The following is a 24,876-nucleotide window of genomic DNA, read 5'->3' as shown; positions in this document are numbered from 1 at the left end:
CTCATGGGGGTGACCTCTGAGATTCTTTATCAGGGAGCTCTCACACAAGAGGGTCATCTATCCCATGTTCATTTTAGACAAAGCATTTTCCAGTCACCACTTCCAAATCTGGGAGCCAGGCTTCACAATAAATCAGAGCAACAAGCAACCCAGGACTTTCTTTTTTATTTTTATTTTTATTTTCCAGACAGAGTCTCACTCTGTCACCAGGCTGGAGTACAGTTGTGCAATCTTGGCTTACTGCAACCTCCACCTCCTGGGTTCAAGTGATTCTTCTGCCTCAACCTCCTGAGTAGCTGGGATTACAGGTATGCGCTGCTATGCACACTCGGCTAATTTTTGTATTTTTAGTAGAGACAGGGTTTCACCATATTGCCCAATCTGGTATTGAACTCCTGGCCTCAAGTGATCTCATCCACCTCGGTCTCACAAAGTGCTGGGATTACAGGCATGAGTGACTGTGCTTGGCCTTGATAGGTAGTTTTGTGATCCTCACTTTCCTCCCACCCTTCACCCTCAAGTGGGCTCTGGTGTCTGTTGTTTCCTTCTTTGTGCCCATGTGTACTCAATGTTTAGCTCCCTCTTAAAGTGAAAACATGAAGTATTTGGTTTTCCGTTCTGCATTAGTTCACTTAGAATAATGACCTCCAGCTCCATCCATGTAGCTGCAAAGGACATCATCTTGTTCCTTTTCATGGCTGCATAGTATTCCATGGTGTATATGTATACCACATTTTCTTTATCCAGTCTACTGTTGATGGGCATTTAGGTTGATTTCATGTCTTTGCTATTGTGAATAGTGCTGTGATGAACATGTACATGCATGTGTCTTTATGGTAGAGTGATTATTCCTTTGGGTATATACCCAATAATGGAATCACTGGGTCTAATGTTAGTTCTGTTTTAAATTCTCTGAGAAATCACCAAACTGCTTCCCACAGTGGCTGAACTAATTTACATTCTCACCAGCATTGTATAGGCATTCCCTTTTCTCCACAACCTTGCTGGCATGTGTTATTTTTTGACTTTTTAATAATAGCCACTCTGACTGGTGTAAGATGGTATCTCATTGTGGTTTTACTTTACATTTATCTAATGATTAGTGACATAACCTTTATTTTTTAAGTTAATATGTGTATTTTAGGATACTTAAAAACACAAGAAGTAAAGAACAAAGTCACCTACAATCACAAGCTTTTACAGTTTCCAGGTCCTTTGTGCATATAGGTATAACATCCAGTTTTATGAGATTGAGATCGTACAGTACGAATCGTGATTTTTTTACACATCATGAATGCTTTTGTTCTAGAAAAGAATGTAGATGTAGTTCCAAGAAAATCAAAGAAAAACTGCTCATGGAATCACTGGAATTCAAAGATCAGCAATGTGGATATGAACCTGAAGCTGACAGGACCACCCATCAGAAGCTTCTCCTGAAGTAGGCTAAGCCAGTATTTCCCTCAGCTCCAGTGCACCAGTCCAGGGCTGACCCAAGCACAAACATAGTGAGCATGTGTCAAAGTTTTCAGAACAATCCCTGAAAACTTTGAGACAAACTTCCCTTGTCTTTGGACAGCTACTGCTTTCAGTTATCTGGGTCCCTTCTAGCAACAATGGCCCTCGTGACTGCTCCTTTTGGCTTTGAGGAGGTGGATCCAACAGCAGAGTGGCTTTCTTTTTATTTTTTGAGACAGGGTCTTCTTCTATTGCCCAGGCTGGAGGTCAGTGGCACAATCATGGCTCACTGCAGCCTTGACCTCCTGGGCTCAAACGATCCTCCCACCTCAGCCTCCTGTATAGCTGGGACTACAGGCATGCACCAATATGCCCAGCTAATATTTTTGTTTTTTAGGAATGGGGTATTGCATGTTGGCCAGGCTGTGACTGACTTTAGATAAGGGCATGAAGAGTTCATCTGTGGTCACAGACAGGAAAGCGCAGTGTGTGGGTGCAGAGGCTGGTAGGTGGGTGGTTGTGGGATGACAGTCTGTGGGAGTTATCGCACGATTGCTGGAGTGGCGATGGGAAGAGGTATTGCTGGATTGAGGAGTGAAGAGAAGGTGTGAAAAAGTCACTGAAAAGAGGAGATGAGAGAAAAGAACGGAGACATATAGGATGAATGTCTGGCAGCATCAAAGTCCCACTTGAGTTAGGTTTGTTATCTGAAGAGGCTCCTCACACTAAACTCACATGAGGCATACTTCCATCCAGAAAACACTGTCTTAAAATTGATCTCATTTTTATCTCAGAGTGCAGTGCTCATTCTGAGTCACAGTATGTCTGACTAATGGTCCTAATTTTACTGATTCTCTCCAGTAGAGCTTTGGGTTTTTTTAACCAAACATTGGGATGCTTACATAAACTAATGTGTTTTACATGTGGCAATGATCTGAATTTTTTTAACCTAATCATTTATCTGTCCTCAAAAGTGGCTACCTAAACCTCTTGACAAGAAAATTAAAACAGTCAGCTAAATGACATAGCTGTCATTCACATAGTAAGTATATATATCATGAACCTACTACGTGCTATATTTTATATCTCAATGTAGCTGGGAGAGGGAGAAAGAAAGATAAAAAGATAAACTCTAAGATATCAAAAGCTAGTTTAAAATATTTCTAAAATCAAATAAAACATTGAGCTCAAAACCTGACTTCAATTATCACATGTAGTAAAAATATTTAATGTAGTCCTTTTGCAGTCATGAGACAATGATTCCATTACAAGAATAATATTTATTGAAATGCTATTTCTTCTGCATTAATTTAACATATATATTTTTGAGATGGAGTGTCGCTCTGTCACCCAGGCTGGAGTGCAGTGGCGTGATCTCGGCTCACTACAACCTCCGCCTCCCAGGTTCAAGCAATTCTCCTGCCTCAGCCTCCCAAGTAGCTGGGACTACAGGTGCATGCCACCATGCCCAGCTAAATTTTGTATTTTTAGTAAAGATGGGGTTTCACCATATTGGTCAGGCTGGTCTCAAACTCCTAACCTCAGGTGATCTACCTGCCTCGGCCTCCCAAAGTGCTGGGATTACAGGTGTGAGCCACCACGTCCGGCCAATTTAATATATTCTTAATGGTAAATAAAATAAAATACTTATACTAAATTCTTATTTTGTGCTTTCTGTTTATATTTCAAATACCATGATTCAATTTAATTCCTTTTATCCTCCTTTTATTTCCAGAATGATGTACATGACTTGGTCTAATTTCAACTTTGAGGGCTTCATTTTTTTGTAAACTTGCTTTAAAATTTTTTTTTTGTTCTAAGCAATATATGTTTTAAATAACCTGTCTACTTTTTCTGTGCTATCTTTAAAATAATAAAACCTCTATCACTACTTCCACATATATGTGGAAATTAAACAAGAAACTTCTAATAACCAGTGGGTAAAAGAAGAAATAACAAGGGAAATTAGAAAATATTTTGAGACGAATGAAAATGAAAACAACATACCCAAATTTATGGGTTACAGCTAAAGCAGTATAGAAAAGGAAATTTATAGCTGTAAATGCCTATATTAAAAAGAAAACAAATCTCAAATCAATACCCTGTTTATCTTTAGAAATTAGAAAAGAAGCAAACTCAATTCAAACAAGAAGTGGGCATAAAATAACAAAGATTAGAACAGAAATAAATGAAATAGAAAATAGAAAAATAAAGAAAATAACAAAACTAAAGTTGGTTCCTTGACTATATTAACAAAACTGTTAAAACTTTAGCCCACCAATATAAAAAGAGGTAAGACTCCCATTACTAAAATCAGAAGTGAAAGAGGGGACATTACTATAGACCATATAGAAATAAATAAGAAATATTAAAGGAACAGATCACTACTCAATGTCAGAAACAAAAGGCTGAATGTGTCACTAGTGTAAGCACAGGATGCTATGGTTTATGATATAATCTGTTCTTGAGAAACACAGGGAGCTGATCTTGCACAGGGCTGTGGAAAATGTGGAGATCTGGGGTTGGTGGACTTTCAGAGGTGGGGATGTTTAGGGATTAGTTTGCCTTTAGCTATGGAAGTGTGGGTACTGGAGTTAAATCATTGCTGAGTGGCTGACTTCAAGATTCGCTGACTTTCAGAAGTGTGTGTACTGGCTCAAAACTGTAATTAAACAATTAAGTATGTTTCTTTGTTTTTTTGGGGGGGGCTTTTTTGGAAACAGAGTCTCATTCTGTTGCCCAGGCTGGAGTGCAGTGGTGTAACCTGGCTCATTGCAACCTCCACCTCCTGGGTTCAAGCAATTTTCATGCCTCAGCCTCCTGAGTGGCTGGGACCACAGGTGCACACCACTGGGCCCAGCTAATTTTTTTTTTTTTTTTTTTTTTTGTATTTTAGTAGAGACGGGGTTTCAGCCATGTTGCCCAGGCTGGTCTTGAACTCCTGAGCTCAGGCAATCCACCCACGTTGGCCTCCCAAAATGCTGGTATGACAAGTGTGAGCCACCACGCCCAGCAAGTTAAGTATGTTTCAGACAAGTTCTGATCATTGTTACCGTGGCTATAGAATAGCCAGTTATTTCCCAGCAGGATGAGGACAGTTTTATTCTTAGAGGTAATAAAAGAAATCCTATTTTATCCCATAATGTTATAAAAGTGAGTCTTAGAATGTTGGCTTTTCATACAAAGAAATCTCAGCCAACAGTTTTACTCTCTCCTATTTCGGTTCATTCTCTTTAGTAAAATAAAATAGGAAATCCAAAAGGATTCTAAATTGTAGTTTTTGTTTGTTTGCTCCTACTTATTGCAATTCTCTTAACTGTTGCATTCCATATGGGTTATTTTGGCCCAAGTGCCCAAGTCTTTTAGTCACTTTCATACATAACATCTCAAAAGTCTTAAGTCATTCTTATGCTGCCAAAAGATGGCTTTTTAAGGCTTATTAAGGATATCATCATGTCTAAGAAACAGAAAACAGAACAAAAGAATCCACCTAACATCCTGGTGATTTTGCGGGATTCTTTGCCTTTAACTTAAGAGAGCTTAGTCTTCTCCCCCAGAAACATCTTTAGCACTTACCTTTATGGCACCAAAGTGAAGATCCACATAAACAAATTTATCCCAAACCATAATTCTTCTCTGATCTACTCACTACTACTAGCAAGTAGTGAGTAGATCTAGACAGGAGGAGACAGCACATATAGTTCTGCTTGTGATTCAAAGAAACTTCCCAAACCATCTTCAGCTCCATCATGAAGTTTATCAGGTCAGGAGAGGGCTGTAACCTCTGTTGTACCATGTTTTCATTTCCATCATGCTCTGTGCTCAGCTGCCAAGGACTTAGTAACCTCGCAGTCTGCAGTTGAAAGTCTGCAGTCTGCAGAGGTCTATTAAGGAAGTCTCTTCTGCAGGCTGAAATGAACCCTTCATGCATGGGTTTCCCCTGGTCCTGGGCAGAAGCATCAGGCCGGGTGTAACAGGGTCATCCCAGTCATCACTGTGACTCAGTATCCTCAAAGCCTCTGGGTTTGAAGCTGGGATAGTCCCTGCACATGCACACCCCATTCCATTTGAAAATGTGCTGACTGCTTGGCCTGGAAGTTCTACTTCTAAGGATCTGTCTATCTCAGAGAAATATTTGAGCACATGTGACCCCAAATGCATGTTAAATTATAATAGTGTTCCTAATAGCAAGAATGAGATACAACTTAAATGTTTGTTATTAGACAAACTATGTTGTATCTGTACTACAAAATGCCAAATATCAGATACAAAAAATGAAGCAGATCAGACACAGAAAAATTCCAAGACTTATTAAATTAAGATATGCTATACAATAAATACAGAATGATTCAATGTAAATTGAAAGAAAAGCAAAACTGTACACACACACACACACACACACACTTAGAAAAGTCTGGGAGAAGCATATCAAATCAGTAATAATGGCTCCTTCTGGAGCAGGGAGGAAAAATGTGGGTAAGAATTGGTGTGAAAAAAAACTAACTTTTCTTTCTTTCTTTTTCTTTCTTTCTTTCTTTCTTTCTTTCTTTCTTTCTTTCTTTCTTTCTTTCTTTCTTTCTTTCTTTCTTTCTCTTTCTTTTTCCTTCCTTCTTTCTTTTCTTTTTCCTTCCTTCCTTCCTTCCTTCCTTCCTTCCTTCCTTCCTTCCTTCCTTCCTTCCTTCCTTCCTTCCTTCCTTCCTTCCTTCCTTCCTGACAGTGTCTCACTCCATTGCTAAGTCTGGAGTACAGAGGCACAATTGTGGCTCACTGCAGCCTCAACTTCCCGGGCTCAGGTGTTTCTCCTGCCTCAGCTTCCCTGGTAGCTGAGACTACAGGTGCATGCCACCATGCCCAGCTAATTTTTTGTATTTTTCAGTAGAGATAGGGTTTTGCCATGTTGTCCAGGCTGCCCTCTTACTCCTGGGCTCAAGAGATCCTCCCATCTCGGCCCCCCAAAGTGCTGGGATTACAGGCGTGAGCTACCGCACCCGGCCTAGAACTTTCACTTTTGACTCAGTAAAGCTCTGTATTGATTAAAATGTCTTACGATGAGGTTCTGTTTATTACTTGTGAAATTAAAAAATATTGAAATTTTATGTGTATTAGTAGGAGTGACCAAGTCAGTCAAGTCAGAAACATAGAACACTGGAGCCAAAGGAGAGAATCAGAAAGATTGAGGCAGGAAGAGTCTGTAACTCTTGACTTTGTCCTGTCTGGGGTTGGGGCAGAGACTTCCACCCTCACATTCTTTCCACAAAACCTTTGCAAGTTCTCACTGCACAGCAGCAGAAGTATCATATTCATTCAACAGGGCTTTACTGCTTTGGTTCATTAAATAATAGCTCTCACTTATTGAATGCCTAATAAGCGGCAGGAACTGGGTGAAGCACCTCAACCTGCCCAGTCATCCTGTGAGAGAGTTAGTGTCGTTATACCCATTCTACAGATGACAAAATGAAGACCCAGAGAGGTTAAGGGATTTGTTCAAAGTGATATTACTGGGAATAACTCGGGTCTTAGTCATTAGATAACATGTTGCTGAACCACTGAACCAGAATTGGAACCTTGGGTACAAATCCCAGCTCTGCCACCGGCCAGTCATGTGACCTTTGGCAAGTCACCTCACTGTTCTAGATCTCAGTTTCCTCAAATGTAAAGTAGTGGAAATAATCCTGACTCTGCCTGTCTTCCCTGGCTGTTGTGAGGGCCAGAGGGGAAAATAGGAATAATACTGGTAATAAAGTTCTGGGACCCATGAGGGTTGTTAACGATGTTTCCATTATCAGCAAAGCCCAGAACAAAGTCCCCCACTCCACCCTTGGAAGTTGTTCTCAGCTGACTGGCAGGTCTCTGGTCCCACAGGAGAGCCATCTTGTGGGAGAGAGCCCCAGTAGGCCTGGCTGCAGAGAGGGGTCCAAGGGTTTAAAGGGCCATGGTTGAGTTTCTACCTGGCTCTTCCCACCCAAGGCCAAGTGTGACGACTCCACACAAGACATCAAGGCGGACCAGGCTTGGTAGGTGAGCTGGGCTGGAGATGGAGTGCACAGAGCAGGCAGAGGCTGGGATGGGGAGATAGGCTCAGGGAGGCTGGGGGCATATACAACCATAGTAGAGATCCTGGGAATGTCAGGGTCCCATGATCCAAATCAACCATGCACAGTCAGCCTGGGTGAGTGCAGACCAGACACCCTAGCAGGCAGGGGCAGGGCTGTGCAGTCACAAGCTGATGATCTTGGAAGAGAATTCCTCACAAGGAGGCAAAGCTGATGACAATAAGAGAAATGGGAATAATTTGTGAGGGAATTGCAGTCCATAGGAGGAAAGTGGTGGAGCCAGGAAGGAAACTCAGGTCTTTCTAACTCCGAAGTTAATAGACCTAAATTCTGTGCTTCACGTATATCCTGCTCCTTTTCTATGGGAACAGTGCAGGGTGGTGAGAATATCATGAGAGAACTGCATGAGTTTGGGGGTCATAATGATGTGTAATGGCATAATGACTGTGAAGAATCAAGCATGCAACAGAGGCTTAACAAATGGGAGCGCCCTTGCTTTCCTTCCTAAGAGGCTGAGGCCATGACACATCCGTCTTTGAATCTCTCATTTAGCTAAGCACAGAGTGGATACTCAAAAGTGTTTATCAAGCTGGAGATCATTGCTTCCAAAATCCTCATTTTATAGATGGGAAAACTGAGGCAGAGAGACCCAGCATCACAGGAAGAGAGTGGCAGAGCTGGTCCAGGAGGCTGGTGAGGCTCAATCCCTTGCAGCAGGCTGGCTCCAGGAACAGCCTCTGTTCTCATCCCTCACCAGCCATGGCCTTAAATGAGGGCCTGTCCTTCTCTGACCCTCAGTTTCTTCATTAGTTGCAGGGGCATGACCACTCCCTGGCAGGTTTGTGTGATGTAAGATGACGTATGTAAAATGCAGGTTGAACATTGGGGTGACTGGTTTTTTTGTCCTTCTCTCTCCTCAACCAGCACTATAACTGACTCATAGGTAATCCTGGCAGGGAGGGTCCTCCTAAGGAAATGTTCCCCTAAATTATGCTTTCAGTGACTGGAAGCACTAAAAACATCCCTGCAATATGTAATTCAAACTAAAATCACTTAATCTAAACCACAAAGCAAATGTAAAGAAGCCCAACATTTTCTGATTTTTACCATGATGCTACACATTAACGTTTTTTAAAAATATCAAATTCTGAATTCTTTCTTTCTTTAAAAATAATTTTTTTAAAGATAGTGTCTTGCTCTGTTGGCCCGGTTGGTCTTAAATTCTTGGCCTCAAGCAATCCTCCTGCCTCTGCCTCCCAAAGTGCTAGGGTTATAGGAGTAAGCCACGGTGCCTTGCCCTGAATTCTTTCCAAAATTAATTAATTAATTAATTAATTAATTAATACAGAGTCTTGCTCTGTCGCCCAGGCCAGAGTGTAGTGGCACAATCTCAGCTCACTGAAACCTCTGCCTCCAGGTTCAAGCAATTCTCCTGCCTCAGCCTCCCAAGTAGCTGGGACTACAGGGAAGTGCCACCATGCCCAGCTAATTTTTTTTGTATTTTAGTAGACTTGGGGTTTCACCGTGTTGCCCAGGCTGGTTGTGAACTCCTGAGCTCAGGCAATCTGCCCACCTTGGCCTCCCAAAGTGTTGGGATTACAGGCGTGAGTCACTGCGCCTGATCTTTTTTTTTTTTTTTTTTTTTATGTTCCTATCTAGCTGGTGCCCTAAGCACATGCTCTGTTTTTCCATTGCATAGGCCTGCTCTGCCAAGACAGCAGTTTGAGGGGAAGGAAGTGCTTCCGGGCCTTTGGACTGAGAGGAGCACAAACACCTCAACTGGTTGGTCTGTCCTGTGGCCCCATGTAGGTGGGGCAGCCTGGGCTCATCCCCGAGTTACCCCTGGCTCAAGGTGAGTTGATAATCTAGCCCTGTTGAGAGTCTAGTTCTAGTTCTATCGCCTGCTTACTGTGTAACCTTGGGAAAGTCACAGCCCATTTCTGGGACTCCCTTTTCTGGGACTCCCTTTTCTGTCCCCATTGGTATAATAAAGAGGTTAGGTGAAATGCCAGCACTTTGGGAGGCCGAGGCGGGCGGATCACTTGAGGTCAGGACTTCAAGACTAGCCTGGCCAACATGGTGAAACCCCATCTCTACTAAAAATACAAAAATTAGCCAGGCACAGTGGCATGTGCCTGTAATCCTAGCTACTCGGGAGGTTGAGGCATGAGAATCGCTTGAACCCAGGAGGTAGAGGTTGCAGTGAGCCGAGATCGTACCACTGCACTCCAGCCTGTACGATAGAGCAAGACTCAGTCTCAAAAAAAAAAAAAAAAAAAAAAAAAAAGAGGTTAGGTGAAAACTACTTAATCACTAATGACCCCTTCATTCCTATTGGATGATTTATCAGCAAAACAAGGCCAGTCGGGAAAGCCGCATTCTGGAGCACTAAGCTCCTGGGAAGGGGGTGCAGTATTAAATAGAAATGATCTGAGAGTGCTTCTGGTGTGGCGAACACATAAATAGACAGTGACAACCCAGTGTAATCACAATTACAACAAACAGAAGCCCAGGAACTTCAAGAGCCCAGGAAAGAGGCTCCTGATATGGTCCAGCCAGGAACATAGAAGACCTCTTGGAGGAAGTAATTAATATTTGAGCTGAGTTTGGCAGAAGCACAAGGCAAGAGCAAGGAGTTGCCATTTGACTAGAATCAGGAGAAACAAGGCTACAAGAAGACAGGTTTTGAATAGCAGGCTAAGGAATCATCCTCTCATGAAAAATCCCACAAAGACTGGGTGGGAGCCAGAACACTGGCTTTAAGCCCTACTTCTGCTATGAATTTGTTGGTTGACCTTGAAAAGACACTATTTCTGGACTTCAGACTCAGCATCTGTCTCTCCTGCTGTTTAATAGAAGTGAGGGAGGAGGTGGGAAGAGAGGCTCAGTCAGGCTTGACGGCTCTGAATTTCTACCCCTCAAACCCCAACTCAGCCTAACTCGGTGGCATTCAATCCATAATTGACTTCCCTGAGCTGTAACAATGTTCAGAATAATGTAGTTTGCATCTCTGGGTATTAGAAAAACCTGGTGATTTGCTTAGGCAGGTTGGTTCTGTTAACCGAGGGTTATCTCTTAAGTGGAGGTGCAGCAGTTTTGCTTTCCTGCTTGCGTAATGGGGGCCAATCTGTAGAATACTCTTTCAAGGGAGCATTCACAATGGAGTGGTCTGTCCCATGTGTCTTTTTGTTTATTTGTTTTGTTTAAAAGACAGGGTCTCCCTCTGTTGCCCAGGCTGGAGTGCAGTGGCATGACTATAGCTCACTGTAGTCTTGAACTCCTGGGCTCAAGTGATCTTCCTGCCTCAGCCTTCTGAGTAGTGAGACCACAGGCACAAGCCACTGTACTTGGCTAATTTTTTAATTTTTTGTAGAGACAGGGTCTTGCTATGTTGCCCAGGCCGGCCTCGAACTCCAGGTCTCAAGCATTCTCCCACCTTGGCCCCCCAAAGTTCTGGGATTACAGCTGTGAACCCCTGTGTCCCGCCTCATATGTCTTTTAGAAAGACGTTTTACCAGCCTTCACTCTCTGACAGAGAACCAGGCCACCCCACACTTAGGAAACTAAAGAACAAACTCTGAAATTTACAGTTTGCTGCTGATAATATCAGCCAAAGATATGGAGAAGGAAAGAGAAAACATTTGCCCCAGTCTCTCCCCTCATGAAAACTTGAACTTCCAGATTCTCCAGGGAACTGACTATAGAAGAATGCTGCTCTAGGAGTTAGAACCTGGGCTCCAGTCTATCTCTGTGGCTCGCTGGCCATGACAGTATGGGAAAGCCCTGGATGTTTTTGTCTTTTGCCCTTTCTCTATTAAAAGAAAAAGCTGGCCAGGTGTGGTGGTTCACACCTGTAATCCCAGCACTTTGGGAGGCTGAGGCGGGTGGATCACTTAAGGTCAGGAGTTTGAGTCCAGCCTGGCCAACATGGTGAAACTCCGTCTCTACTAAAAATACAAAAACTAGCTGGGCGTGATGGCACATGTCTGTAATCCCAGATACTCAGGAGGCTGAGGCACATGAATTGCTTGAACCCAGGAGGGCGGAGGTTGCAGTGAGCCGAGCTTGCCCCACTGCATACTAGCCTGGGCGGTAGAGCAAGACTCTGTCTCAAAAAAAAAAAAAAAGGAAAAGCCGACTGGATATTTCCAGGTTTGGTACTTTTACGATTCAACGGCATGAGAGATATTTTATTAGTGGTAAGAGAAATAGGGAAAATCAGAGAGAAGGTACTCTTAGAATCTTCAGGGTCAAGAGGCAATGATGTAAACATAAACGTGAACTTGCTCCTGGATTGTTTATTCAGAGAGACATCCCCAATATAGTAGAGCAGTCAATATTCTCCCTCAGTTAAAGATCTCTGGTTCTGTGGGCAGACAAAAGCACACATCTCTTCTTCCTTGACAGGGGGAGAACAACCTCTAGGATGGGGTCTTCTGCCTTTGGGCACTTGTCACAAGATGTTCTCTAGCAACAATGGCTCCCAAGACTCCCAAGTTTCCAGATTCCTGTAGTACCATCTTATCTGGGGTTAGGGAAGACTACAGGATAGTGATAATGACATGGTTAATCAGGAACACCTGCTGAACAGCGTAGCTGATAGGAGAGAACAAAAGTCATGCTCTTACACAAGGACATCCTCCAATTTCTGTTTCTGCTATTGGGTAGAACACACCTTTAACTTAGATTCCAATCTGGAAGCAAGTCCCCTCACAAAAGGCATCTTTTGCCCTTCCTTTTACTGTAATATGACAATAAACATTTATGTATGTATGTATGTATGTATGTATTTATTTATTTATTCTTGAGACAGAGTCTTGCTCTGTCACCAGACTGGAGTGCAGTGGCACAATATCAGCTCACTGCAACATTCACCTCCCAGGTTCAAGCGATTCTCCTGCCTCAGCCTCCTGAGTAGGTGGGATTACAGGCATGCGCCACCATGCCCAGCTAATTTTTGTATTTTTAGTACAGACAAGGTTTCGCCATGTTGGTCAGGCTGGTCTCAAACTCCTGACCTCATGATCTGCCTGCCTTGGCCTCCCAAAGTGCTGGGATTACAGGCATGAGCCACCGCACCCAGCCTTATCTTTTTTTTTTTGTCTTATTTTTCATTTTTAAATTTTTTTGTAGAGACAGAGTTTTGCCATGTTGCCTAGGCTGGTCTCGAACTCCTGTGATCTGCTTGCCTCAGCCTCCCAAACTATTAGGATTACAGGTGTGAGCCACCATGCCCAGCCTAACAAAAGCCATTTAGAGGAACATCAAAAGCAGAAAAATGTAACCAATGGTGACAGAACTCACAACAATAGCTACATTGGGGGTAGGGGAATTTATTGGATCTGGTGCAAGGGAGCTTTCTGGGTTGCTAGAAATGTGCTATATCTTTAGCTGTATCTCTATATAGATTTGTATTTATATCTATAGTTATCTATATATTATTCATCCCAAATAGTTTTGGGCTTTATTACACCTGAGTACCTTAAACAAATGAACAAACAAAAATAGCTGAATACCTTGTCTTACCTCTTGGTTATATGTCTTGATGTGAAATTGCTGAGTCATAAGTTTAAGAAGCTGTGGCCACGCTGTTATCCAAAGTGGTTGTATTAGTTACCATCAATGTATGAGGGTACCAGTTACTCCATATCTCACCAACACTTGTGGTCCTTTTAAGTTTAGCCATTTTAGTGAGTATGTACTATTAACATCCTGTATTTTAATTTATGTTTCTAGAAGGATAATTTTTTCGTATGCTTATTGGCCATTTGGATGTTCTCTTTTGTAAAGTGCCCACTTATTCAAGTCTTTAGCCCATTTGTCTATTAGGTCATCTATCTTTTTCTTACTGGTTGTCGAGGTTTTTATATATACTGGATACATGGCCTTCGATAAATATATTGAAAATAGGAAAATATCTTCTAGTCCGGTTCCTGCCTTTTCTTATTCTCTTTGTATTGTATTTATTATTGTCTTTTTTGAGTGAAGTAAAATTTACTTCTACTGATCTATTTTCCAGGTCTCTAATCCTATCTTCTGTTGTGTCCAGTTTGCTATTTTACCTATTCAGTGAGTTCTTAATTTCAAATATTGGATATTTCACTTCTAGAATGTTTGCTTGATTCTTTTTAAAATAGATTCCAATTTTCTATTGAAATTGTCCATTTTAAAACCCATTTTATCAACATTTCCTCTATTTTCTTTAATATATAAACATAGTTATACTAGAGTCCTTGTTTGCTAACTCAGGTAATGGGATCATCTGTATGTCAACTTTTATCATATATTTTCCCTCTTGATTGTTGGTCACATTTTCCTGCCTTTTGCAATAATTCATGTTGTGCACCAAACATTATTTATATTAGATTCATAGAGGCCCCAGATGATGTCTCTCATCAGACAGATTCCTCCCTTTTCTTTGTTAGGCAGGTAGAGTAAGATAGGCTGGCTACCTAAAGCCAATTAAGGCTTGAGTGAGGTTAGGGCTGAGTTTCAGTTCTAGTAAAATTTAGTCCAACTTTGGCTTGTTCTTGTTCTGAAGTTATGACCCTCCTGAGTTTTGAGCTTACAGCCTGGTTGATCCTTGTCTCCTCAGCCCTGAAGGAGTATGGGAGATTTGCATCTATCCTTTGGTGGTTTTGAGCTTAATTCGTTAGCTGCATTCCCCGTCCCTCCTTTCCCCCCGCCCACTACATACACACATAGCTTCAAATCTTTGTAAAATGTTTTGAGAGGAAATACCAGTGTGTGTGTGAGGAAATCCCTCTTCCTCTATTCTCTTAAGCATCATGGGAATCATGGAAGATTTTGTTTTGTCTTTTAGAGGCCCTCAGCCCAGCTTTCTAGCCTCCCTTGCATAGCCAGATTCAGATGTCCCATAGGGAAAACTTGTTATGCATTTAGAGTGCCTCAAATTTCCAATATGTTTTGCTAATCCTTTTTTAACTATCACAAGTCTTACTGGTTTCTCTTTCTCTCATATATGACTCTCTGCCTAGTCCAAGTCTCAGCCACACTATGGTTCCCAAATCAAATACTCCTGGAGAACAAAAGAGCTGGTGATTATTAGTTAACTTTGGAGGGTCTTACCCATTGGAGTTTGACTTCATCGCATCCTTATGGCACTCATATTCCTCAATTTGTTTAAAAATATGATTTGTGTAATTTATCCAGGTTTCCCTAGTCGTTGCAGTGAAAGTGTTGGGCTATCATGGTCTATTATATCCAATGCAGGAGCCGAAGTCCAGACACCTAGCTTAAATGGAGTCAGAAAGAACCACTACTCAAGGCATACAAGAGTTAATAAGAGTGTGAGCAGCTGCATATTACACACAGCCTTGGAGAAAGGAGCCCCTCAATGGAACATGGTAGAACTTTGAGTGAGTGCAAAAGTAGAGACATGAGCTTAAGGACTTGATTTATGAGATCTGACATCAACCTAAACCACACAGCATGGAACCTTAGATGAAGACAAGCAGAAGCCTTTCCAAAGCACTTTCATAATTATAATTCAACAATCAACTGTTTAGATTTGATTTTTCCAGTAAAATATAAACTCTGGGAAGACAAGAACTTTGCCTGCCTTCTTCACTTTGATCACTTCATCACCTAAACAAAGCATACAGACTTCTATTTGGTAGGTTATTAATTAATTAATAATCAATATTTGACAAATTTTGGGTTCACATGGTAAAAGTCAATACCATAGCCCCTCATCAGTCCTCTACAGTTGGTTGTAAATAATTGTGCTTATATTACCTACAGAGTAAACATTATAGAATTATCACTCCAGAATCCTTTGTTTCTATGGTTTCCAGATGTTTCCAGTGTCTAGATGTTCCAGCTGCTCATCTCTGAGAAATCCAGCTGTGTCTCACCATGGATGCCACAGCCTGTAATGAATCAGTGGATGGCTCACCCATCTTCTATCTGGTGGGCATCCCCTCTCTGCCAGAGATCTTCTTCCTCCCTGTGTTTTTTATTTTCCTCCTCTTCTACCTTCTCATCCTGATGGGTAATGCCCTGGTTCTGGTGGCCGTGGTGGCAGAGCCCAGCCTCCACAAGCCCATGTACTTCTTTCTGATCAACCTCTCCACCTTGGACATCCTTTTCACCACAACAACTGTCCCCAAGATGCTGTCCCTATTCTTGCTTGGGGACCGCTTCCTCAGCTTTTCTTCCTGCTTACTGCAGATGTACCTCTTCCAAAGTTTTACATGTTCAGAAGCCTTCATCCTGGTGGTCATGGCCTATGACCGCTATGTGGCTATCTGCCACCCACTGCACTACCCTGTCCTCATGAACCCACAGACCAATGCTACCTTGGCAGCCAGTGCCTGGCTTACTGCCCTCCTCCTGCCCATCCCAGCAGTAGTAAGGACCTCCCAGATGACATACAACAGAATTGCCTACATCTACCACTGCTTCTGTGATCATCTGGCTGTGGTCCAGGCCTCCTGCTCTGACACCACCCTCCAGATCCTCATGGGCTTCTGCATCGCCATGGTGGTGTCCTTCTTCCCCCTTCTCCTGGTGCTTCTCTCCTATGCCCACATCCTGGCCTCGGTGCTTCGCATCAGTTCCCGAGAAGGACGGGCAAAAGCCTTCTCCACCTGCAGCTCCCACCTCCTGGTGGTGGGCACCTACTACTCATCTATTGCTATAGCCTACGTGGCTTACAGGGTTGACCTGTCCCTTGACTTCCACATCATGGGCAATGTGGTATATGCCATTCTTACACCAATTCTCAACCCCCTCATTTACACTCTGAGAAACAGGGATGTAAAGGCAGCCATCACCAAAATCATGTCTCAAGACCTAAGCTGTGACAGGAGCATTTGACCTTTAAATGCAGCTAATTCTGCTTCCAGGACACCAAATAACAGTGCTTAGCACAGAGTAAGGACTCAATACATAATAATGAAATAATGTTAATTTTTATAGGAATATTAAGTTGTTGTATAAAATTTTGCTATTTAGTAATCCAAGAAACCTTTACTAAAATAAAAAATCTTCATGGCAAAAAATTATTATAAGCAAAGTCAAAAAAACAAATAAAAAACATATCACAGGGAAATGCAAATATTCATATTATACAAAGAATGTAGAAGACTGAAATAAACATTTCAATAAAAACATGGGCAAATATATGTGTAGACAAATCACCAAAAAAATGCAGTGGCCTTTAAATAATGAGTCTTCACTTTATAAAAAGAATACGAATTTAAATTGTGCTGAAATGCTATTTTTCACTTAATCAGATTAGCAAAAATCCAATATTTTGACAATATGCATGTAGAAAAACAGAACTTTTATAACTTGCTTGTGAGGATACAAATTGGTATAACACTACCACAATACCTACCAAAAGTACATATGCATTTACCCTTTGACTCAGCAGTATCACTTCTAGGGATCTATCCCGAGGAGTCACTGTCAATCATTCATTAGGTTACGTATTCATCACTATACAGGGAACTTATTGAATAAACTGTGAAAATGCATGATGCAGTAATAAAAAGGAAATGAGGAAGCTCTCTACTGATATGGTATCATCTCTAGGATATGTGTTAAGTGAAAAAAAGCAAGCTGCAGAAAAGTGTTTTTGTAAGAAAGGAGATAGTTTGCTTAAAATTTCAGGAAAAAGCTAGGGGGAAAATGCGAACTCATAAAGATGGTTATCTATAAGGAGAGGGAGGGAACAGGAAGGGACGGAACCAGAATGGAAGCAAGACTATATATATGTAATTATTTTTACATAGTTCAAAGAAATCAGAAAGAAAAACCCCACAATTCCCTCAATTTAAAATAAACAGAAGCACTTGACCCTGGCTGTCTCTCAAGTTAGTGGCATGACCACACAGAAAATTACTATAAGTGACTTTTAAACAATGTTTTGATATACATCCTAAAAGGGGTATACTAAAAGGACAAGAAAAATCACATCTTAAACTGCATTGAGGAGTTTTTGTTTGTTTGTTGTTTGTTCTGAGAAGAGGCCTTGCTCTGTCACCCAGGCTGGAGTGCAGTGGTGCTATCTCAGCTCATTGCAGCCTTGACTGCTAGGGCTCAAGTGATCCTCCCACCTCACCTCCCTGAGTAGCTGGGGCCACAGGCACATGCACCACTACTCCTAGCTAGAGGAGTTTTAAAAACATGCATATTACAGTTTTACTTATTTAATATATATTAGATGTAAATTACGTATTTCTATAACCAAAACCATTTTTATCATTTTATTTTACCATGCATGGTTTTATATTTACAGAGTTCCAAAGATATGAGAGTTCCCATATATCCTTCACCCAACTTCCTCTGTGTCAACATCTTACATAACCATGATACACTTATCAAAAGTAAGAAGTTAACATTGGTAAAATACATACTATTAATTATACTAGAGATTTTATTCAAATTTCTCCTGTTTTTCCAGTAATGTCTTCTTTCCATTCCAGGATTCAATCCAGAATGTCACGTTGCATTTTATTATATCTTCTTGGTTGCCTGACTTTTATTGGTCTTTCCTTGTCTTTCGTGACCTTGACACTTCTGAAGAGTCAATAGTAAATTTGGCTAAGTGAAAGAATCCAATCTAAAAAGGCTGCATACTGTATGATTCTAACTGGAATTCTGGAAAAGGCAAAACTATGAAGACAGTAAAAAGCTCAGGGGCTGCCAGGGGCTAGGAGAAGGGAGGGATTAATAGGCAGAACACAGAGGACTTTTAGGACAGTGAAACTATTCTGTATGATACTACAATAGTGGATACATGTTATATATTTGTCAAGACTCATAGAATGTACTACACCAAGAGTATACTATGGCCTTTGGGTCATAATGTTGTGTCAATGTAGGCTTGAATGTAACAAATGTAACCACTCTGGTGGGGGATGTCATTCTAACAGTTATGTAGTGGTATCTTATTGTGGTCGTAATTCAATTTAATTACATTTCCCTATAACTAATTGTGTTGACCATCTTTCATGTGCTCATTTTCTATCCATATATCTTTTCTGGTGAAGTGTGTTCAGATCCTTTGCCTGCTTTTTAATCCAGGTTGTTTGTTTTCATAACATTGAATTTCAGGTGTTCTTTATATATTCTAGGTATAAATTTGTTATTAGATATTTGATATACAAGTAGTTTCCCCAGTCTTTGAATTCTCGTACAGTGTCTTTTGCAGAGCAAAGGTTTTCCATTTTGATAAAGTCTAACTTATCATTTTCCTTTATGGATTATGATGTTTGATAACATATCTAAATACTCATCACCAAACCAAAGGTCATGCAGATTTTGCCCTATAGAAAACAACGTTTCTAGAAGTTTTCCATTTTTGATTTCATTCTATGAACAATTTTGAGTCAATTCTTGGATAAGGTGTGAGGTTGAGGTTGAGATTTTTTTTTTTTTTTGCGTATGAGCATCCAATAATTCCAGCACCATTTGTTATAAACCGTTCTCTATCAAATTGCGTTTACACTTTTGTCAAATATCAGTTGATTATATTTGTGTGTATCTATTTGTGGGCTCTCTATTCTGTTCCACTGATATATATGTCTATCCTTTACCAATACCACATAGTCTTGAATACTGTAGCTTTATAGTTAGTGTTGAAATTCCGTAATGTGACTCCTCTGACTTTGTTAATTTTTTTTATAATTGTTTGGTTATTCTAGTTCCTTTGCTTTCTAATATAAATTTTAGAACCAACTTACTGGGATTTGGGGAGGGGAGGGACTATGTTAAATCTATAGATTAAATTTGGGACAACTGACATTTTAACAATGTTGAGTCTTCCAATCCATGAATATAATATATCTCTACATTTACTTAGCTCTTTAATTTTATTCATTAAAAACTGCATTCTTGGGATGAATGAACCCCATTTGGTTGTGACATATTTTTCCCTTTATATATTACTAGATTTGACTTGCAAATATTTTGTTTAGGATTTTTGCATCAAAATTTATGAGAGATATCAGGGTGTAGTTTTCTTGTAATTTCTTTGTCTGGTTTGGTATTAGATAAATGCTGTCCTCATAAAATGAGTTAGGAAGCTTTCCTGTCTCTTCCACATTCTCAAACACATTGTATAGAATTGGTGCTATTTCTTCCTTAAATATTTGGTAGAATTTGCCTGTAAAATTTCCAGGGCCTGGAGTTTTCTTACAGGAAGTTTTAAACTACAAAATTAACTATTTAATAGATACAGAAAATTTTCCATTATCTATTTCTTCTTGAATGAACTTTATAATTTCTGCCTTTTAAGAAATTAGTCCATTTTGTCCAAATTTTAGAATTTATAAAGAGTTGTTTGTACTGTTCCCTTATTATCCTTTTAATGTCTGTGATGTCTACTCTTTCATTCCTAATATTGGCAATTTGTGTTTTCTGTTATTTTTTCTTGGTTAGTTTAGCTTTAGGTTTACCAATTTATTGATTTTTCAAAGAATCAGCATTTAGTTTGTTTATTCTAATTGTTTTCCTGTTTTCAATTTTATTGATTCTTCCTCTAATCTTTATATTTTTTTCTCTACAAAATTTGGGTTTAATTTGATCGTTTTTCTAATTTCTTGACGTGGGAGATTAGATCATTGATATGAGACTTTTCTTTTTCTTTCTCTTTTTTTTTTTTTCTTTTGAGACAGAGTCTCGCTCAGTCGCCCAGGCTGGAGTGCACTGGCCTGATCTCGGCTCACTGCAAGCTCCGCCTCCCGGGTTCACGCCGTTCTCCGGCCTCAGCCTCCCGAGTAGCTGGGACTAAGGGCGCCCGCCGCCGCGCCCGGCTAATTTGTTGCATTTTTAGTAGAGAGGGCTTTTCACCGTGTTAGCCAGAATGGTCTCTGTTTCCTGACCTCGTGATCCACCCGCCTCGGCCTCCCAAAGTGCTGGGATTACAGGCGTGAGCCACCGCGCCCGGCCGAGACACTTATTTTTCAGTGTAAGCGTTGAAGTCTGTACATTTCCCAATAGCTCCCACATTAGCAACTTCACACGAATTTTGATATGTTGCATTTTTATTTTCATTTCATTCTAAATGTATTTTAAATTTCCCTTAAAACATCCTAATTGACCCATGGTTATTTCAAAGTGTTTTTATTTAATTTCAAAATATTTGGAAGATTTTCCCAATCACTTTCTGTTACTGTTCTCTAGTTTAATTCCTTTATGGTTCAAGAATATGCTTTGTATGATTACTATTCTTTTTTTTTTTTTTTTTTTTTTGAGACGGAGTCTCGCTCTGTCGCCCAGGCTGGAGTGCAGTGGCGCGATCTCGGCTCACTGCAAGCTCCGCCTCCTGGGTTCACGCCATTCTCCTGCCTCAGCCTCCTGAGTAGCTAGGACTACAGGCGCCCGCCACCGCGCCCGGCTAATTTTTTTGTATTTTTAGTAGAGACGGGGTTTCACTGTGGTCTCGATCTCCTGACCTTGTGATCCGCCCGCCTCGGCCTCCCAAAGTGCTGGGATTACAGGCTTGAGCCACCGCGCCCGGCCTTATGATTACTATTCTTTAAAAAGCTTTTCTATTCTTTTACATTTTTTGTTTAATGGCCTAAAATATGATCTATCTTGGTGAATGTTCTGTGCACTCTTGGAAGTGTATTCTGCTATTATGTGGAGTGTTTTATAAATGTCCATTAGGTCTAATTGTTTAATATTGTTTTTTAGGCCTTCTATATCTTAACTGATTTTCTATCAGCTTGATCAATTCCTGAAAGGGAAATATTAAAGTTTCTAACAATAATTATGGATTTGTCCATTTCTCCCTTCAATTTCACCAGTTTGTAAGAAAATTTCCACTTTTTAGATTCGGGGGTACACATGCAGGTCTGGGACACAGGTAAATTTCATGATGCTGAAGTTTGGGATATGAATGATCCCGTCACCCAGATAGTGAGCATAGTACCCAACAGTTAGTTTTACAAATCTCGCTACCCTCCCTCCACTCTCTATTAGTCCCCAGTGTCTATTGTTGCCATCTTCATGGTCATGAGTACCCAATGTTTAGCTCCCACTTATAAGTGAGAACATGCAGTACATGGTTTTCTGATCCTGTGTTAATTAGCTTAGGATAATGGGCTCCAGCTGCATCCACGTTACTGCAAAAGACATGATTTCATTCTTTTTTATGGCTATGTAGCATTTCATGGTGTATATAGACCAATTTTCTTCTTCTTTTTTTTTTTTTTCTTTTTGGGACGGAGTTTTGCCTTGTTGCCCAGGCTGGAGTGCAATGGCATGATCTTGGCTCACCACAGTCTCCACCTCCCAGGTTCAAGGGATTCTCCTGCTTCAGCCTCCCAAGTAGCTGGGATTACAGGCATGTGCCACCATGCCTAGCTAATTTTGTATTTTTAGTAAAGATGGGGTTTCTCCATATTGGTCAGGCTGGTCTCGAACTCCCAACCTCAGGTGATCCGCCTGCCTCGGCCTCCCAAAGTGCTAGGATTACAGGCGTGAGCCACTGTGCCCGGCCATATTTGGACCAATTTTCTTTACCCAGTCCACCGCTGATGGGCATCTAGATTGAATCCATGTCTTTGCTATTGTGAATAGCAATGAACATATGAGTGCATATGTCTTTTGGTGAATAATTTATTTTCTTTTGGATATATACCCAGTAATGAGATTGCTGGGTCAAACGATAGCTCTACTTTATGTTCTTTTAGAAACTGCCAAACTGCTTTCCACAGTGGCTGAACTAATTTACATTTTCACCAACAATGTATAAGCATTCCATTTTCTCTGCAGCCTGGTCAGTACCTGTTCTTCTTTGACTTTAGTAATAGTCATCCTGACTGGTGTGAGATAATATCTCATGGTTTTGATTTAAACTTCTCTGATGATTAGTGATGTTGAGCATTTTTTCATGTCTGTTGGCTGCTTATATGTCTTCTTTTGAGAAGTGTCTGTTTATGTGTTTTGTCCGCTTTTTGATGGTATTATTTGGTTTTTGCTTATTAAGTTCCTTATAGATTCTGAATATTAGACCTTTGTCAGATACATAGTTTGCGAACATTTTCTTTCTTTTCTTTCTTTCTTTTCCTTCTCGCTCCCCACCCCTCCCCCACCATCCTTTTTTGAGACAGTCTTATACTGTCGCCCAGGCCGGAAGGCAGTGGCGTGATCTCAGTTCACTGCAACCTTGACCTCCTGGGCCTAAGCAATCTTCCCACCTCAGCCTCCCGAGTAGCTGGAACTACAGGCATGTGCTACCACACCTGGCTAAAGTTGCCCAATTGTCTCAAACTCCTGAGCTCAAGGGATCCTTCCACCTCCGCCTCCCAAAGTTCTGGGATTACAAGCGTGAGTCACTGAGCCCGGCAGTTTACAAATATTTTCTCCCATTCCGTAGGTTGTCTGTTTACTCTTTTGATAGTTTCTTTTGCTGTCCAGAAACCCTTTAGTTTAATTAGGTTCCACTTGACAATTTTTGCTTTTGTTGCAATTGTTTTTGAGGACTTAGTCATAAATTCTTTCCCAAGGCCAATATTTAGAATGGTGTTTCCTAGGTTTCCTTCTAGGATTCTTATACTTTGAGATCTTTACATTTAAATCTTTAATCTATCTTGAGTTATTTTTTGTGTATGGTGAAAGGTAGGGGTACAGTTTCATTCTCCTGCATATGGCTAGCCAGCTATCCCAGCACTATTTATTGAAGAGGGAGTCCTTTCCCCATACTTATTTTTGCTGACTTTAACGAAGATCATATGGCTGTAGGTGTGCAGCTTTATTTCTGGGTTCTCTATTCTGTTCCATTGGTCTATGTGTCTGTTTTTATGCCAATATCATGCTGTTTTGATTACTGTAGCCTTAGAGTTTCAAGTCAGGTAATGTGATACCTCCAGCTTTGTTCTTTTTTGTTTAGGATTGCTTTGGCTTTTTGGGCTCTTTTTTGGTTCCATATGAATTTAAGAATAGCTTCTTTTTCTAATTCTGTGAAAAAAATAATGTTGGTAGTTCGATAGGAATAGCATTCAATCTGTATATTGCTTTGGGCAGTATGGTCGTTTTAATGATGTTGATTCTTCCAATTCATGAGCATGGAATGTTTGTCCACTTTTTTGTTTCATCTATAGTTTTTTCAGCAATGTTTTGAGTTCTTCTTGTAGAGATCTTTCACCTCTTTGGTTAGGTGTATTCCTAGGTTTCTTGTGCTTGTGTGTGGCTATTATAAATGGGATTGTGTTTTTTAAAGTTGATTTTTAATGTTTATACACGTTATAACATTACAACATGATGTTGTAATGATGTACAAAATCTTTATGATAAATAAAATTATTGCACTTAATGTCATTTATCTGAAAAATGACATTAATTAATTTCATTTTTGTGAATTTAATTTCATTACTGTGAAAACAAAAATCATCAAATTCCTTAATGCTGTATCAAACATAAGCAATACCAGTTCAAATTAGAGAAAAGGTATGCCAACACCAAATTTTGACAACAAAAAGAAAGTTAAAGCCCTAATACTTGTCTAATCTAGGTCAGGTAACCATGGAAATGAAAGAATATTAAAATTATTTCTTTTATTATAGCATAATAATTTTTATTATGCTTTTTATTATAGCATACATTGAAGAAAATCATAACCCCATTAAAAAGTGGACAAAGCAGGAGTTCGAGGCCAGCCTGACCAACATGGTGAAACCCATCTCTACTAAAAATACAAAAAATTAGCTGGGTGTGGGCCGGGCACGGTGACTCATGCCTGTAATCCCAGCACTTTGGGAGGCCAAGGTGGGTGGATCACGAGGTCAGGAGATGGAGACCATCCTGGCTAACACGGTGAAACCCTGTCTCTACTAAAAATACAAAAAATTAGCTGGGTGTGGTGGCAGGCGCCTGCAGTCCCTGCTACTCAGGAGGCTGAGGCAGAAGAATCGCTTGAACCTGGGAGGCGGAGGCTGCAGTGAGCCAAGATCATGCCACTGCACTCCAGCCTGGGTGACAATGCGAGGCTCTGTCTCAAAAAAAAAAAAAAGAAAAAAGTGGGCAAAGGACATGAACAGATACTTCTTGAAAGAAGACATACATGTGGCCAACAAATGTATGAAAAAAAGCTCAACGTCACTGATCCTTAAAGGAATGTAATCAAAACCATGATGAGACATTACCTCACACCAATCAGAATGGCTATTACCAAAATGTCAAAAAACAACAGATGCTGGCAAGGTGGTAGAGAAAAAGAAACACTTTTACACTGTTGATCAGAGTGTAGATTAGTTCAACCAGTGTGGAAGACAGTGTGGTGATTCCTCAAAGACCTAGAGGCATAATAGTAACATTTGACCCAGCAATGCCATTACTGGGAATATACCTAAAGGAATATAAATCATTCTATTATAAAGATACATGCATGTGT

General features: G+C 40.5%; 1 protein-coding gene across 1 annotated transcript; it reads left to right on the top strand.

Annotated features, from left to right (window-relative positions):
* The first annotated feature begins 7,406 nt into the window (after positions 1–7,406).
* Positions 7,407–16,407, top strand: LOC102118616 (olfactory receptor 2AT4). Its single transcript, XM_005579092.4, has 2 exons — positions 7,407–7,473; positions 14,742–16,407. The coding sequence occupies exon 2, from the start codon at positions 15,387–15,389 to the stop codon at positions 16,347–16,349; it is 963 nt and encodes a 320-aa protein (XP_005579149.1). The 5' UTR covers positions 7,407–7,473; positions 14,742–15,386; the 3' UTR covers positions 16,350–16,407.
* Positions 16,408–24,876: the final 8,469 nt, after the last annotated feature.

The sequence above is a fragment of the Macaca fascicularis genome, chromosome 14, assembly GCF_037993035.2.
Source record: "Macaca fascicularis isolate 582-1 chromosome 14, T2T-MFA8v1.1".
NCBI lineage: Eukaryota > Metazoa > Chordata > Mammalia > Primates > Cercopithecidae > Macaca > Macaca fascicularis.
The sequence above is the reverse complement of the archived record's forward strand: the minus strand, read 5'-3'. Positions and strand labels throughout refer to the sequence as shown.

Excerpts from the sequence above, each read along its gene's own strand:
- LOC102118616 (XM_005579092.4), top strand. The coding sequence starts at position 15,387 with ATGGATGCCACAGCCTGTAATGAATCAGTGGATGGCTCACCCATCTTC.